This window comes from Pseudophryne corroboree, chromosome 3, assembly GCF_028390025.1.
Source record: "Pseudophryne corroboree isolate aPseCor3 chromosome 3, aPseCor3.hap2, whole genome shotgun sequence".
Taxonomy (NCBI): Eukaryota; Metazoa; Chordata; class Amphibia; order Anura; family Myobatrachidae; genus Pseudophryne; species Pseudophryne corroboree.
In genome coordinates this window covers 664,710,427-664,728,886 of record NC_086446.1, presented here as the reverse complement: position 1 = coordinate 664,728,886, position 18,460 = coordinate 664,710,427, and the positions used below count along the sequence as shown (strand labels likewise).

The 18,460-nt window shown below is 43.5% G+C and overlaps 1 protein-coding gene across 14 annotated transcripts in view; it reads right to left on the bottom strand.

Annotated features, from left to right (window-relative positions):
• The window catches only part of LOC135056544 (deleted in malignant brain tumors 1 protein-like), a 244,276-nt gene extending 229,728 nt beyond the window's left edge, over window positions 1-14,548 (bottom strand). For all 14 annotated transcript variants that reach the window (XM_063961862.1, XM_063961863.1, XM_063961867.1 and 11 more), the window contains exons 1-2: window positions 14,472-14,548; window positions 4,770-4,787 (exon numbers count right to left, since the gene is read on the bottom strand). In XM_063961862.1, coding sequence (XP_063817932.1) covers window positions 4,770-4,787; window positions 14,472-14,544 — 91 coding nt within the window. In that variant the 5' untranslated portion in view covers window positions 14,545-14,548. The remainder of the gene's footprint in view (window positions 1-4,769; window positions 4,788-14,471) is intronic.
• Between the last annotated feature and the right edge of the window lie 3,912 nt (window positions 14,549-18,460).

Genomic DNA, 18,460 nt, shown 5'->3' with positions numbered 1-18,460 from the left:
CTAAATCCCTTCTTCCTCTTGTACCCAAGCTCCTGCAAGCCACACCACCAACTCCCTCAATGTCAATTTCCTCCTCAGTCAGGAACGTAAGTAGTCCAGCAGGCCATGTCACTGGCATAAGTGACGATCCCTATCCTAAGTGGGATTCCTCCAGAGTATCATTGAGTGGTATGCCAACTGCTGCTGCTGCCGCTGCTGTTGTTGCTGCTGGGAGTCGATCGTCATCCCACAGAGGAAGTCGGAAGACCACTTGTACTACTTCAACTAAGCAGTTGACTGTCCAACAGTCCTTTGCGAGGAAGATTAAATATGACAGCAGTCACCCTGTTGCAAAGCGGATTACTGAGGCCATAACAACTATGCTTGTTTCAGATGTGCATCTGGTATCCACCATTAGTGCAGTGGGATTTAGACAGTTGATGGACGTACTGTGTCCCCGGTACCAAATCCTGTCTAGATTCCACTGCACTAAGAAAGTGATTCCCGGACTGTGCAGGGACATTAAGAAAAGTCTCCTCAGTGTCCTGAAAAATGCAGTTGCACCCACTGTCCACTTAACCACGCACATGTGGAAAAGTGGAGCAGGGCAAACTAAGGACTACATGAATGTGACAACCCACTGGGTAGATGTATTGCCTCCCGCAGCAACAACAGCAGCGGCACCAGTAGCAGCATCTCACAAATGCCATCTCGTTCCTAGACAGGCTATGCTGTGTATCACCGATTTCCGTAAAAGAGGCATACCACTGACAACCTCTTACGGAAACTGAGGGACATCATCGCACAATGGCTTACCCCACTTAGACTCTCCTGGGGATTTGTGGTATATAACAATGCCACCAATATTGTGCGTGCATTACATCTGGGCAAATTCCAGCACGTCCCATGTTTTGCACATACAATTAATTTGGTGGTGCAGAGTTGATTTAAAAATGACAGGGGCGTGCAGGAGATGCTGTCGATGGCCCGAAAAATTGCAGGACACTTTCGACATTCAGCAACTGCGTGCTGAAGACTGGAGTGCCAGCAAACACTCCTGACCCTGTGAACCTGCCCTGCCATCACCTGAAGCAAGAGGTGGTAATGAGATGGAATTCAAAACTCTACATGCTTCAGAGGATGGAAGAGCAGAAAAATGCCATTCAAGCCTATACAGCCACCTACGATATAGGTAAAGGAGGGGAATGCATCTGTCTCAAGCACAGTGGAGAATGATTTCCATGTTGTGCAAGGTTCTCCAACCCTTCGAACTTGCCACACGTGAAGTCAGTTCAGACACTGCCAGCTTGAGTCAGGTCATTCCCCTCATCAGGCTTATGCAGAAGCAGCTGGAGAAATTGAAGGATGAGCTAAGATGGAGCAATTCCGCTAAGTATGTGGGACATGTGGATGGAGCCCATCATTCGCTTTGCCAGGATTCAAGGGTGGTCAATCTGTTGAAATCAGAGCACTACATTTTGGCCACCATGCACCATACACACTGAAGGGGGTGAGGAATCGGAGGATGAGGACGACATCTTGCCTCTGTAGAGCCAGTTTGTTCAAGGAGTGATTAATTGCTTCTTTTTTTGTGGGTGGATTAATCGCTTCTTTTTGTGTGGGGGCCCAAACAAACCAAACATTTCCGCCACAGCCTTTTTTTTCTCTTTGCTTTATGTGCTCTTTGGGGCCTAGTTTTTAAAACTGCCATCCTGTCTGCCACTGCAGTGCCACTCCTAGATAGGCTAGGTCTTTGTGCCCAGGCAGCGTAGTGAGGGTGGATTGAGTGGAGCTTGAGCTTCAGGCGCTGCTGGGGACAGAAGGCACCAGCTCGTCTCTGTAACAGAGTTTGGAGCCGGGACTCGGGTAGGAGGAGATGACTAGGAGAGAGGGAAGGGGTGGCCACCGCACTGCCTGCATGTTCCATGTAACTGATTGCTGTGCAGTGCAGTGTAGTGTGTTGTTAGGGAATCTGTGGCTGTCAGGTATCTACATTCAGTGATCTGTAAATTGCAGGCAGTGTGGTGGCCACCCCTTCCCTTTCCTCAGTCCTTTCCTTCTGCCCACGGAGGTCAATCTCATGGAAGCTCCACCCCTCCAGGCTAGAACAAGGAGCTGCTCTGCTGCTGCTCTTTTGGTGATAATGAATGTGTGTATACTGTGTGTATATGAGTGTATGTATTTATGTCTGTGTATAATGTATGTTTCTGTGTATGTGTGTGTGTGTGTGTGTGTGTGTGTGTGTGTATATAAATGTGTTTATATGTGTGTATATGTCTGTGTGCATATGTGTGTGTTTATGTTTATACTGTACATATATGTCTGTGTGTCTATGTGTGTGCGTGTGTGTGTGTGTGTATATATCTTTGTATATAGTATGTGTGAGTATATGTGTGTGTGTGTATGCATGTCGATGTGTGTCTGTGTATATGTGTGTGTTTATGTATGTCTGTGTGTATATGTGCATGTCTGTGTATATATTTGTGTGTTTATGTGTGTGTATATATCTGTGTATATGTGTTTATGTATGTCTGTGTATATCTACGTGTATATTTGTGTGTTTATCTGTGTGTATATGTGAGTATATCTGTGTATATGTGGGTGTTTATGTATGTCTGTAGCTAAATGTGTGTGTGTCATGTCTCCACGCTAAGCCTCCGTTTGTGCCGCACACTTGTGTCGCTTAGCTTAGTCATCCAGCGACCTCAGTGCAACCGTTTGGCCTAAAAACAATATTGTGAAGTGTTCAAAATACACTGGAAATGAGTGGAAATTAATGTTGAGATTAATAATACAGTAGGATCAAAATTACCCACAAATTCTGTGATTTTAGTTGTTTCTATTTTTTTTTCAGAAATCCTCCAGATCCAAAACTAAAACCTGAAAGGGTGGTTTTGGCAAAACCAATCCAGAACCAAAACACGAGCGGAGATCCAGATCCAAAACCAAAACACAAAATCCGAAACGTGTTTGCCGCTCATCTCTAATTTAAAGTTCTATTTATGTAAAATTTCCATTCTTTTGCTGCAGTGTTGTGTCAGCAGTGATTAGGAATATATATTGTTGGTAAATTCCTGTGTTCTATGGGGTGTATGTGAAAATGGTCGATGGTGTATTGATTCGTATATGTGTGATTGGCTCTGATATTGAATACGAATTGACCAAACACTGCCATGTTTAGCGTTTAGTAAATTACTGAGATGAATTTTTGGCAAAAATACAATCTCGAATGGAATCGGGAACTTAGTAAATTTCCCTATAAGGGAGAATGTAATAAGATGAGAAATTGCAAAATGTACAAGTTTACAACAAAACTCACAACTTTTGTAAACTCGCACATGTAATAGGCTACAAGAATATGCAAACTCACACTAATCTCACATTATCACTTCTCGCAGGTGGTAAACTTGCATCCGGAAGTTTTCCCATTCCTAACCTATAACTTGCACATTGTAAATGGGTGCAAGTTGTAAACTCGCAAGAAATAGTTACAGTTCTATTATATTGTGAATAAATAGACCTGCTTCAGACAGATCAACGGGATCTTCAATGCTTCTGTGTGTAAAAGTAATTAGATAGTTAAAAATCAGAACAAAGATGATATTTAGCAGTGATAAGTGCAAGGTGATAACACATCAGCCAATTAGCTCCTAACTGTCATTTTTCAAACCCGTAATGACTGGCTGGTGCGTTATCACCTTCCACTTATCACTGCTTTGTCACTTCTTTATCAAATTTCCAGGCTTTATACATCTGCTCTAATGCATTGTTTTTTATCTATATGTTGTATGATTTCACTTTTTGAACATCATTTTAAACCATTGAATTAAAAGCTTAGTTATAATATCAGTAATTATATTTTACAAAAGAACGCACAAAAAAAAGCAACTTTTCTTCATTTCGACCCACCTTGAGGTCCATCACTGATAATTGAATCCTGAGTTTAGATAATAAAGGGACTGATTCAGATATGTATGCTATTCCATTGAATACTGCACATCTCCAATGTTTTGGGGACTGTGTCTGCACAGGACTCATTCTGCGCATGTGCAGAAAGGGTCCCAATATACTGCATTGCAGTTCCCCCATCTGGGGGGGGAGGGGGGTGTGGGGATGCTCCTGGCTAGCGTTCCCAGATATGTGAGCATGTTACAACATTTTTTGTGAGAGGAGAGCCCAGGGTCTGCATGTCATCATGCAGACTTACTGGCCTTGCAGACTCCACTTCTGTTGGTCGCGATGTTGAATCCCACCTTGCAGCGTCGGTCACAGTGCCAAGATAGCAGCTTCATGCAGGAGGCATCTCGTCTACTGAATGGGATCAGTATGTAATCCCGCTGGACGGGATCCCGGCGGTCGAAATACCGACACCGGAATCCCGACCACACAATCCCGACAGGGGTGGCGAGCGGAACGCAGCCTCTTGCGGGCTCGCTTCGCTCGCCTCGCTGCGGGAGCGGTGCCTCGCTACGCTCGGCACACTATTGTATTCTCCCTCTATGGGTGTCGTGGACACCCACGGAGGGAGAATATGTCGGGATTGTGGCGGTCGGGATTCCGGCATCAGTATTTCGACCGCCGGGATCCCGTCCAGCGGGATGTTGACCGCATCCCTACTGAATGCCCCTCCTGGACATCGGACAAAAATACAATGCTGCTTGCATGCAGCATTGCATTTTCAGCCATCTCTGAATTTGGCCCTAACCTGGAATTATCTGGAGTCAAAAGCTTAAAGATGGTTTCTGCAAACAATGTTAACACAATTTTATAGTGTGCATTGTGTTACTTACTTGTAGATGCTTGTACAACTGTGGAGTCAGAAGGATAAATAAGAAACATTTTAGTTTTTTTAGATTTTGATAAAAACATCAAATGTTAAGATTGAAGTCTACATCAGAAATGTCTGAAAGCCAAAATATTTTTGTTTACTATTGTATGCAGTAAGCCTTGTATTTACACAAGCTTTTCCCTAATAGTGAAATCATTTCAATAATGTAGCAAAGCTCTGAAATTGGGTTTAACCCCTCAAAATAAATCTATTAATAATATACAGTATAAAATGTGTAATGTACAGAAATATAAACAATGGGGTAAATTTACTAAGATGGGATGTTGTTCATTGCATCCAATCAGATTCTACTTCTCATTTATCTAGCACCTTCTAGAAGATAATACCTGGAATCTGATTTGTTGCTATGGTCAACATCCCATCTTTAATAGAACTCCCATTTTAGTAAATTTACCCCAAAGTGTGTGGTTTTTCCCTATTAAATTACAATAAATTAAACAATAACTAAATGAATATGCTTTTCATTAAGTAGTAAATTATAGGATTATCAAAGGAATTGAACTATTGAATGGATTTACGTCATAATATAGTTAACCAGGGCCAGGGGCGTCTCTAGAGAGGAGGGGACCTGTGTGCAGACTCCATGTGTGGGGCCCCTCCTCTCCCGTAGCCGCTAGAGCTGCTAGAGATCTCTGCTCTCTAGACTCTAGCACAGGGCCAGAGTCTACAGCGCATGCGCAGGACTACGAAAAATGGCCGCCGTGCCATTTTGCCAGAGTCCTGTGCATGCGCTGCACACTCTGGACTGTGCCAGAGTATCTAGTGGTCAGTGCGCTAGCAGCAGCACGACGGCTACGGGAGAGGAGGGGGCCACACATGGTCAGTGATGAACTCCGGAAAGGTAAGTATTGGGCGAAATGGGCGCAGTGTGTGCGGTGTGGGACCTCCTGGGACTCAGGGGCCTGTGTGCACCGCACACACTGCACCCATTATAGAAATGCCAATGAACAGAGCCATAACTAGGATGGTGTGACATGTGGCACTGCACAGGGCACCACAAGGCAGGGGACGCTGTTCGGCAGCACCTGTCAATTTTCTGTTTTAATCAATCTCACTTGCAACTTCCTCCTTTTTAATCCCTGGGATCACCTGGCTGCCGCCATCTCCTCCCCACGTTCCTAAGTACATTCAATCACACGCTCCTTTATTTAAGGCCCACTTTACAGAATACTCTCGTTCTACCCATAGAGGAGCAAATAGCTTCATGAGTAAAGTGCAACATGTAAGGTTTGAATCCTGGATATGACAATATTTTGAAATGTGTGCTTTAAATAAAGGAAGATGTGACTGAAGATCATGGGTATGATTCCTAAGAAATGTCTGATTTACTGTAAAATAGAGATGAGCGGGTTCGGTTCCTCTGAATCCGAACCCGCCCGAACTTCAGCTTTTTTTTCACGGGTCCGAGTAGACTCAGATCCTTCCGCCTTGCTCGGTTAACCCGAGCGCGCCCGAACGTCATCATCCCGCTGTCGGATTCTCGCGAGACTCGGATTCTATATAAGGAGCCGCGCGTTGTCGCCATTTTCACACGTGCATTGATATTGATAGGGAGAGGACGTGGCTGGCGTCCTCTCCGTTTAGATTAGAGACACTTGAGTTGATTGATTTACTAATTTTGGGGAGCATTAGGAAGAGTACTCAGTACAGTGCAGCAGAGTTTTGCTGATAGTGTGACCACCAGTTTAATTTTAATTGGTTCTCTGCCTGAAAAAAAACGATACACAGTCACATACCATATCTGTGCTCAGCCTCAGTGTGCAGCATGATAATATGATAATGATATATCATCTATGTATGTATTATATCTGACTGTGCTGAGTGCTCACTGCCAGTGCTGCTCACACAGCTTAATCGTGGGGGAGACTGGGGAGCAGTTATAGCAGGAGTACAGTGCACACTTTTGCTGCCAGTGTGACCACTGACCCCCAGTATATTGTCTGCCTGAAAAAGTTAAACAAACACTCCTGTGGTGTGTTTTTTTTTATTCTATAAACGCATTCTGCTGACAGTGTCCAGCAGGTCCGTCATTCATTATATTATATAAATATTTACCTGCAGTAGTGTTATATTTTTTTTGTTCATCTCTATCATCTTTATCATCTCTATATTAGCAGACGCAGTACGGTAGTCCACGGCTGTAGCTACCTCTGTGTCGTCAGTGCTCGTCCATAATTGTATACCTACCTGTGGTGGTTTTTTTTTTTTTTTCTATCTTCTTCATACTAGTAGTTCAGCAGTCTGCTGACAGCGCCAGCAGGTCCGTCATTATATATTATATATATACCTTCAGTAGTGATATATATATATTTTTTATATCATTATCATCTCTATACTAGCAGACGCAGTACGGTAGTCCACGGCTGTAGCTACCTCTGTGTCGTCAGTCACTCGTCATCCATAAGTATACTAGTAACTATCCATCCATCTCCATTGTTTACCTGAGGTGCCTTTTAGTTGTGCCTATTAAAATATGGAGAACAAAAATGTTGAGGTTCCAAAGATCCACTTCCACCTCGTGCTGAAGCTGCTGCCACTAGTCATGGCCGAGACGATGAAATTCCATCAACGTCGTCTGCCAAGGCCGATGCCCAATGTCATAGTACAGAGCATGTAAAATCCAAAACACAAAATATCAGTAAAAAAAGGTCGCAAAAATCTAAAATAAAATCGTCGTAGGAGAAGCGTTAAATTGCCAATATGCCATTTACCACACGGAGTGGCAAGGAACGGCTGAGGCCCTGGCCTATGTTCATGGCTAGTGGTTCAGCTTCACATGAGGATGGAAGCACTCAGCCTCTCGCTAGAAAAATGAAAAGACTTAAGCTGGCAAAAGCACAGCAAAGAACTGTGCATTCTTCGAAATCACAAATCCACAAGGAGAGTCCAATTGTGTCGGATGCGATGCCTGACCTTCCCAACACTGGACGTGAAGAGCATGCGCCTTCCACCATTTGCACGCCCCCTGCAAGTGCTGGAAGGAGCACCCTCAGTCCAGTTCCTGATAGTCAGATTGAAGATGTCAGTGTTGAAGTACACCAGGATGAGGAGGATATGGGTGTTGCTGGCGCTGGGGAGGAAATTGACAAGGAGGATTCTGATGGTGAGGTGGTTTGTTTAAGTCAGGTGCCCGGGGAGACACCTGTTGTCCGTGGGAGGAATATGGCCATTGACATGCCTGGTGAAAATACCAAAAAAATCAGCTCTTCGGTGTGGAAGTATTTCAACAGAAATGCGGACAACAGGTGTCAAGCTGTGTGTTGCCTTTGTCAAGCTGTAATAAGTAGAGGTAAGGACGTTAACCACCTCGGAACATCCTCCCTTATACGTCACCTGCAGCGCATTCATCATAAGTCAGTGACAAGTTCAAAAACTTTGGGCGACAGCGGAACCAGTCCACTGACCAGTAAATCCCTTCCTCTTGTAACCAAGCTCACGCAAACCACCCCACCAAATCCCTCAGTGTCAATTTCCTCCTTCCCCAGGAATGCCAATAGTCCTGCAGGCCATGTCACTGGCAATTCTGACGAGTCCTCTCCTGCCTGGGATTCCTCCGATGCATCCTTGAGTGTAACGCCTACTGCTGCTGGTGCTGCTGTTGTTGCTGCTGGGAGTCGATGGTCATCCCAGAGGGGAGGTCGTAAGACCACTTTTACTACTTCCACCAAGCAATTGACTGTCCAACAGTCCTTTGCGAGGAAGATGAAATATCACAGCAGTCATCCTGCTGCAAAGCGGATAACTGAGGCCTTGGCATCCTGGGCAGTGAGAAACGTGGTTCCGGTATCCATCATTACTGCATAGCCAACTATAGACTTGTTTGAGGTACTGTGTCCCCGGTACCAAATACCATCTAGGTTCCATTTCTCTAGGCAGGCGATACCGAAAATGTACACAGACCTCAGAAAAAGACTCACCAGTGTCCTAAAAAATGCAGTTGTACCCAATGTCCACTTAACCACGGACATGTGGACAAGTGGAGCAGGGCAGACTCAGGACTATATGACTGTGACAGCCCACTGGGTAGATGTTTTGACTCCCGCCACAAGAACAGCAGCGGCGGCACCAGTAGCAGCATCTCGCAAACGCCAACTCTTTCCTAGGCAGGCTACGCTTTGTATCACCGCTTTCCAGAATACGCACACAGCTGAAAACCTCTTACGGCAACTGAGGAAGATCATCGCAGAATGGCTTACCCCAATTGGACTCTCCTGTGGATTTGTGGCATTGGACAACGCCTGCAATATTGTGCGTGCATTATATCTGGGCAAATTCCAGCACGTCCCATGTTTTGCACATACCTTGAATTTGGTGGTGCAGAATTATTTAAAAAACGACAGGCACATGCAAGAGATGCTGTTGGTGGCCAGAAGAATTGCGGGACACTTTCGGCGTATAGGCACCACGTACAGAAGACTGGAGCAACACCAAAAATACCTGAACCTGCCCTGCCATCATCTGAAGCAAGAAGTGGTAACGAGGTGGAATTCAACCCTCTATATGCTTCAGAGGTTGGAGGAGCAGCAAAAGGCCATTCAATCCTATACATCTGACCACGATATAGGAGGTGGAATGTACCTGTCTCAAGCGCAGTGGAGAATGATTTCAACGTTGTGCAAGGTTCTGCCACCTTTTGAACTTGCCACACGTGAAGTCAGTTCAGACACTGCCAGCCTGAGTCAGGTCATTCCCCTCATCAGGCTTTTGCAGAAGAAGCTGGAGACATTGAAGGAGGAGCTAAGAAAGAGCGATTCCGCTAGGCATGTGGGACTTGTGGATGGAGCCCTTCATTCGCTTAACCAGGATTCACGGGTGGTCAATCTGTTGAAATCAGAGCACTACATTTTGGCCACCGTGCTCGATCCTAGATTTAAAACCTACGTTGTATCTCTCTTTCCGGCAGACACAAGTCTGCAGGGGTTGAAAGACCTGCTGGTGAGAAAATTATCAAGTCAGGTGTAACTTGATCGGTCAACAGCTCCTCCTTCACATTCTCTCGCAATTGGGGTGCGAGGAAAAGGCTCAGAATTCCGAGCCCACCCGCTGGCGGTGATGCAGGGCAGTCTGGAGCGACTGCTGATGCTGACATCTGGTCCGGACTGAAGGACCTGCCAACGATTACGGACATGTCGTCTACTGTCACTGCATATGATTCTCTCACCATTGAAAGAATGGTGGAGGATTATATGAGTGACCGCATCCAAGTAGGCACGTCAGACAGTCCGTACGTATACTGGCAGGAAAAAGAGGCAATTTGGAGGCCCTTGCACAAACTGGCTTTATTCTACCTAAGTTGCCCTCCCACAAGTGTGTACTCCGAAAGAGTGTTTAGTGCCGCCGCTCACCTTGTCAGCAATCGGCATACGAGGTTACTTCCAGAAAATGTGGAGAAGATGATGTTCATTAAAATGAATTATAATCAATTCCTCCGTGGAGACATTCACCAGCAGCAATTGCCTCCACAAAGTACACAGGGAGCTGAGATGGTGGATTCCAGTGGGGACGAATTGATAATCTGTAAGGAGGGGGATGTACACGGTGATGAATCGGAGGATGATGATGAGGTGGACATCTTGCCTCTGTAGAGCCAGTTTGTGAAAGGAGAGATTAATTGCTTCTTTTTTGGTAGGGGTCCAAACCAACCCGTCATTTCAGTCACAGTCGTGTGGCAGACCCTGTCACTGAAATGATGGGTTGGTTAAAGTGTGCATGTCCTGTTTATACAACATAAGGGTGGGTGGGAGGGCCCAAGGACAATTCCATCTTGCACCTCTTTTTTCTTTAATTTTTCTTTGCGTCATGTGCTGTTTGGGGAGTAGTTTTTTGAAGGGCCATCCTGCGTGACACTGCAGTGACACTCCTAGATGGGCCAGGTGTTTGTGTCGGCCACTAGGGTCGCTTAGCTTACTCACACAGCAACCTCATTGTGCCTCTTTTTTTCTTTGCCTCATGTGCTGTTTGGGGAGTAGTTTTTTGAAGGGCCATCCTGCGTGACACTGCAGTGCCACTCCTAGATGGGCCAGGTGTTTGTGTCGGCCACTTGGGTCGCTGAGCTTAGTCACACAGCTACCTCATTGCGCCTCTTTTTTTCTTTGCGTCATGTGCTGTTTGGGGAGTGTTTTTTGGAAGGGCCATCCTGCGTAACACTGCAGTGCCACTCATAGATGGGCCAGGTGTTTGTGTCGGCCACTTGGGTCGCTGAGCTTAGTCATCCAGCGACCTCGGTGCAAATTTTAGGACTAAAAATAATATTGTGAGCTGTGAGGTATTCAGAATAGACTGTAAATAAGTGTAAATTATGGTTATTCAGGTTGATAATACTCTGGGCTTAAAATGACCCCGAAATTCAATGATTTAAGCTGTTTTTTAGGTTTTTTTGAAAAAAACACCCAAATCCAAAACACACCCGAATCCGACAAAAAAAATTCGGTGAGGTTTTGCCAAAACGCGTTCGAACCCAAAACACGGCCGCGGAACCAAAACCAAAACCAAAACACAAAACCCGAAAAATTTCCGGTGCACATCTCTACTGTAAAATAAAGGATAATGTAGCTAAATGACAAAGAGCTCTCTTAAGTGCAGAAATTATGGAATAAGAGGATTTGTGTACAAATCCATTTTCTTGGGAGTGTTCTGCAGGTATATATGTTCTATAAAAGTATATATGTATATCATGCGGAAAATTGCACCATAGCAAGTGCTATCACTGGGCACCAGGGCTCACCTTATGCCCCTATGCGACAAATACAGTATGTGGTGTTGGTGCCAATGCTTTTTCTTGGCCAGGGCACCAAAATGTCTAGTTACGGCTCTGTAGTTAACTACTACTGAACTTCTGTTAATTCAGTCATGAGATAAGGACAGTACTCACATTATCTTACAAGTGATCTGTGATTGGATATATGAATTTCGTGACCTACTAATGAACAGCTTTTACAATGGGACTGGAAACTGCTTTCTTTTGAACTACCACCAATGTTCCAAATGTTTCAACATTATCCCCATGCAGAAACTTTTTAAAATATGTTATTAATTTTTTGTGAAATTACCAATCAATATCTATTAGACTGATATTTCCCTGGGACTTTAATTACCAGGACATAAACTGGAACACCGAAAAAGAAAATATAGCTAGGGGAAACAGGTTCTTAAACATGCTTTAAGATCATTTCTTGTCCCAGGTAATCGAGGAACCAATTAGCCATAGGACTATACAGGACCTAGTGCTAACTAATAATGCAGAGATAATATCAAATACTGAAGTAGGGGAGACCTTAGGAAATAGCGATCATAATATGATCACATTCGATATCAGCTTCCAAAAACAACACTATAAGGGTCTAAGACTTTTAACTTTGGAAAAGCTAATTTCAACTTGCTGAAGCAAGCAATGAAGGACATCAATTGGGAAAATGTGTTTCATGGTAAAAAATACAGTTGAAATATGGGAGGTTTTTACAACTGTGCTCAATAAGTACACTCATTTGTTCAATCCCAAGGTTAACAAAAACAGGAGTAGTAAATTTATACCAATGTGGCTTAATAAGAAGGTCAAGGAGAAAATGGATAGAAAGAGGCAGGCTTTCAAAGCATTTAAGTCTGATGGGAAGGCGGATTCATTTCAGTTCTACAAGGAATGTAACAACAAATGTAAAAAAGAAATCAGAGCAGCCAAAATAGAAAACGAAAAACAAAGGAAAGAACAACAAACCCCCAAAAATTCTTTACACTAAGTAAATAAATGGTTAAAGGTTAAAAAAGGAGAATATTGGACCACTAAAGGGTGAGTTGGATGTCTTGATTAATGATGATAGGGAAAAAGCTGATTTATTGAATAAATAAGTTTCATCAGTATTCACAAGAGAGGACCGGTTGACGGGAGGAGTGCACAGCATAAGCGATAATAACAACCCATTGCTAAGTACTTGGTTAAACAAGGAAGTAGTCCGGGAGAGACTAAGTAAAATGAAGATAAGTAAATCTCCTGGGCTGGATGGACTACATCACAGGGTTATTATGAAAGCTATCGAGTCACCTATATTTGATTTTCAGTGAGTCAATCACATCAGGAATGATTCCGAAGGACTGGCATATAGCAGAGGTAGTCCCAATATTTAAAAAGGGAGTCAAAACTCATCCCGGCAACTATAGACTAGCAAGTTTGACATCTTTAGTGGGGAAAATACTGGAAGGTATATTAAGGGATAGTATATTAGAATACATGGATACCTCAAAGGTTATTAATAGGAATCAACATGGTTTTGTGAAGGACAGGTCACAAACTAACTTAAAATGCTTCTATGAGAAAGTGAGCAATAATATTGATCAGAGTAAAGCAGTGGATGTGGTCTTTTTGGACTTTGCTAAGACCCTTGACAAAGTGCCACATAAGAGACTAATTTTCAAATTGAGAGAGCTTGGGAAAGGAAACACTATTTGTACTTGGGTGAGTAATTGGCTGTACAACAGGGAATAAAGAGTGGTGATTAATGGGATGTTCTCTGAGGGGACCTCAGTGCTCAGTAGAATACCGCAGGGTTCATTACTAGGGCCATTTCTGTTTAACATATTCATTAATGACCCAGTAGTAAGCCTAGAAAGCACAGTGTCAATTTTCGTAGACGATACTAAACTGTGTCAAGTAATAAATTCAGACAAAGATGTTGAGTCTCTATGGAATGATTTATCCAGACTGGAGGTCTGGGCAGACAAATGGAGAATGAGGTTCAAAATAGCAATATGTGAAGTTATGCACTTTGGGGCTAAGAACAATCGGGCAGCTATAAATTAAATGGGGAAAATGTAGGGATAACTGTAGTTGAAAAGGATTTGGGTGTGCTCATCTATAATAGACTTAATAGCAGTACACAATGTCAAAATGGTGCAACAAAAGCAAATAAGGTGTTAGCATGCTTAAAATGGAAAATGGAGACAAGGGATGAGAGTGTAATCCTGCCACTGTATAAATCATTGGTGTGGCCACACCTGGAATATTGTGTACAGTTCTGGGCACCTCACTATAAAAATTATATCTTGGAACTCGAAAGGGTTTAGAGGCAAATCACCAAACTGGTTAAGGGGATAGAGGCACTGAATTATGAGGAAAGACTTACAAGGTTAGATATGTTTTCACTGGAAAAGAGGCACTATTAATATTTATAAATACTTTAGGGGCAATACAAGGACTTATCAGATGATCTGTTTATCAAAAAAACACTACACAGTACATGAGGACACCTCGAGGTTAGAAGAAAAACATTTCATACGCAACGGAGGAAAGGGTTCTTCACAGTAAGAGCAATAAGGATTTGGAATTCTCTACCAGAGGAGGTAGTAATGATGGACTCACTAAATAAGTTTAAAAATGAATTAGAGAAATTCCTAACTGAAAGAAATATCCAAGGTTACAGCATCTAATATATAATATATAAAATATAATTTTATAATACAGATTGAACTCGATGGACATTTTGTCTTTTTTCAACCTCGCCAACTATGTAACTATTAGAACCTATCATCCCCTAGCCTTTTGTAACAGTACAGAATTAAAATATGGTACACATACATACATTGCATAATATAAATATAAATATAATAATAGAAAATACAGATGAAGTATTTGTAGAAAAAGTCTTGGTCTCACCTGTGACAGATGGAAGGTTTATTGTAAGAAGCACAAGGACTACAGCTATAGCCTCCATGTCTGGTGACTGCATTAACACAATGGATAAAACTGCTTATATATAAAGATGCGGATTAATGGTAATTTATGTCAATCCTTTAGACAACGAGGAAACTGGCACACAACAAACATTGTGATAAATATCTGTGTTTCTCAATTGATTGTTTAAGGCTTAAAAAACAAAAGCTGTTTTAAAATCATCTGTCGCAACAAACTTCCTTTTTGGCATCACCCATGCATTTAATTCAAAACTAGTATTAGAAACATGTAAACCAAGTACTGATTAAATCACTGCACCTGGAGAAATCTGGGCAAATGAGTACTTGAATATGAATAATGTAACCCCTGTTTGTTGCTCTTCAGTATTATCCCTTTACAAGGGTGTATCTCTGAAGGAGGTGACCCGTGTGCAGTCTCCGCGTGTGGGCCCCCTCCTCCTCCATAGCAGGCAGCGCAGTTAGTGCTCTGAGCACTAGAAAGACTCTGGCACAGTGCCAGAGACAACAGCGCTTGAGCAGGTGTCCGGGAAAATGTGCGGCGGACATTTTTCTGGAGACCTGCACAAGCGCTTTAGACTCTGGCACAGTGCCAGAGTCTCTCTAGTGCTCAAGCACTAACTGCACTGCTGGCTACGGAGGAGGAGGGGGCTTACACACGGAGATGCAGATGGACACCAGAAAGGTAAGTATAGACCAAATGGGTGCAGTTAGTGCGGTGTGGGCCCCCTTTGGACCCAGGGGTCCATAAGCACAGCACACACTGCACCCATTATAGATATTCCACTGTCCCCTTAGAGATCAGTATTTGTTTCATCTTTGTGATGTCTCCACCCAAGTCGAAAAGATTTCTTAAGGTAAGTGAAAGAGGAGTTGCCTCAGGAAACCCCACAAAAACAATATGTAGGTTGTATATAGAATGCAAATTATACGCCAAAATTATATATATATATATGAGACCAAAGTTAATTAACATTATTATACGGGATCACTTCAGGACAATAGTTATTTTATGAATTTCATACAGTATCAATGTATCTAGCACAATAACTGCAAAGTGTGTTAACAATGGTTAGGACACCCCTAGGCACATTTTTGGCTGCTCCACAATCATGTCACTGCCCCCTTCATTTTGGTGGCCAGTCTGGATGACTCAAGACCACCAAAGCAGCCCCAACCTAACTGCACTACTAGCTCCCTGACCACAATGTGCTGCCCATTGTGCCACTCCCATCACTTGCAAAATTAAATATTAAGAAAATAAGTCATAATTACAACAAAAAAATAGAATCACCTGACCTCATTAGCATGGTGTGCCATCCCCCAGCATGTACCACCCCGGGGACTACATTTCCATTGAAGCCCGGCCACTATTTGTGGAGACCTGCATGAATGCCATCTCCTTGATGTGAAAACTGGTGTGGTGGTTGGAGCGCTTACACCTGAGTTTCTCCCTGCAGCTAACAACTATTTTGCTCCACACTCTCTCCTTCATCCTTGCCTGAAGATCCCAGATCAGCGATCCTGCTTTGGCAACTTGGGATGTGTGACATATACTACCTCAGCAACTATCTCAGGGATGCGGACCTGCCTGATCCCTTACGGGTCCCGAGTTAGCAGCTGGGACATTTATCCTGGAACCTGTGATGTACCCCTACCTGTGGTCTGTGGTGTTTAAGGCGGCTGGTCTGTTCTCCTGGTGCTGCTTCTCGGCCCTGCTGTGTTGCGGTCCTGCCAGGGCTAAGTAGCCATGTAGGTGAACTTCCATCCCCGCAGTTCCCTTAGTGCAGTCTCCTTCTCCTCTGGGCTGTCAAGCCGGAGCTTTAGGCTGGTCGTCACTACCTCATTGATTCTCCCACTTGACTTAGGTTCCTGGGAGCACTGTTGTGGCTGCAGAGGTGTACTGCATTCATCTGCTGGGCTCAGATGAGGTTCCTGGACACCATATGTAGTGCCTATGGAGTGCGGTCCCACCTACTGTTCTGCATCCTCTCCTGTGGGGCCATCGTAGAACGTGGGACCTCTGCTTGAGTGATTTGACTGGTGAGTGGTGTGAAGAACCCTTCTGACTGCTCTATATATGATTGCTGAGACTACTATGCAGATCACTCAGTTTGTGCCTGATCCAATGATCTGCTGCTGCCATCCGTAGCGGAAATGGTCTCCATTGATCCCCATTTCTGTAACTAAACTTTGTCTGTGATACCTCTTTTCTACTAACATTTCTGCTGCCCTGGGCAATCCCTAATTTTGGTACTTTACCCCCCCCCCACTCTTGGTCCTTAACCCCCATCTATGGAATTTTTCTCCCATCTCTTCTCCCCCTCCCTACCCTTCCCTTGGCTTACTTACCAGTGTTGTTAGGTACTTTTACACAAATTTTCCTTTTTCTCTGATCCACCACCTACTGCCTTTAAAAAATGTCTTGTATGGACTTAAGACTTGGGACTTTAATTGCTACTCATTTAAAGTACACCGGACGTACACACATCCTTTTCATGTCCCGGACTTTTAGTGTGGTGTGGGTCATCAGCATACCAAGGAACCTTTGGTGACAGCCATCCCTCAGGATTGTATAAAACTGCTTATTATTGCATTTATTTTATACCTTTTATGTCTGCTGCTGCACAAGCTTATTAAATATCTCACTACTGGTTATCTGTTTTTCTATAGAGTGTCATATCCATTTTCAGTATTACTGTATCACTATTACATATGCTGGTTGGCTTATAAAATACATTTAATATTGACAGCATACTGTACATTGCAATATATAGGCTGGTTGGCTTATAATATACATTCTATACTGGAGGCTTTTGTTGTTATCCAGCCATCTAGTATTAACAATCTATAATTAAACTGATTTGTTCTGTACATTCATAATACAAATCTGTATTTCCACTGCCACCTGCAAAGTTATATTTATTTCACATTTTTGCTCTCATTTACTTGCCCCATTTTTATTCTATCCTTGGTGTCTTATTCTCATAGGAATTGTTTTTGTTTGTTTGGGAGCATTTTGTAGTTAATGCAATATTTTAGCGTCAAATTGGCTGACTAAAAATAGATACATATCCATACAACTACTTCATTCCCATATGCTGCCACTGTGCCACCTAGTGGCTAATATTCACACTTACAGTAACACAATTTTAAATATTGTACTTGCACATTATAAGTATGCATCGAGACTATGACAGCTATCTGGTAGATTTAATCGATCTTGTGTCTTGCACTCACCTGGAAGTGTAAAGAACCAATTTTATTTGTGATTTTTTTTTTTCGTTGTACAATCGGTGTAACTAGAGATGTGAAGCAGGCACTTTTTGTGTTTTGTGTTTTGGTTTTGGTTCTGGTTCCATGCTCATGTTTTGGATCTGGATTGGTTTTGCTAAAACCACTCTTTCAAGTTTTGGTTTTGGATCTGGATGATTTTGAAAAAAAAACATAAAAACAGCTAAAATCACAGAATTTGGGGGTAATTTTGATCCTACGGTATTATTAACTTTAATAACAGGGGCGGAACTGCCGGAGACAATGGAGACTTTTGCCGCTGGGCTCCAGCCCTAATAAGGGCATGTTCTCCATTGTCCCCCCACTGTTCTGTGCCCTTCCGACTATAATATTCAGAGGAGCCCAATGTATACAACCTAGGGCCCTACTTATGGCCATGCGGCCTGCGCCGCACTATTATCCACCCCTTAAGTGACCCAGCCTGACAGCCCAGGCCCGCTGCCACCTCCGCTAGCGGCAGCACTGCCAGCGGTTGGGTGCTCCGGGCATCTCGCTCCACCACAGACAGCCGAGAAGTGCTGCAGCTGCCGGCCTGCATGCTCCGCCCCCTCCTTACTCCTGGCTTCCGCTGCTGCTGCCTCCCAGTCCACAAGTGAAGTGATCTAGGAGGAAACTCGATGCTACTGATCCAGGAGCCAGCTGCTGGAAGTGCCTAGCGGG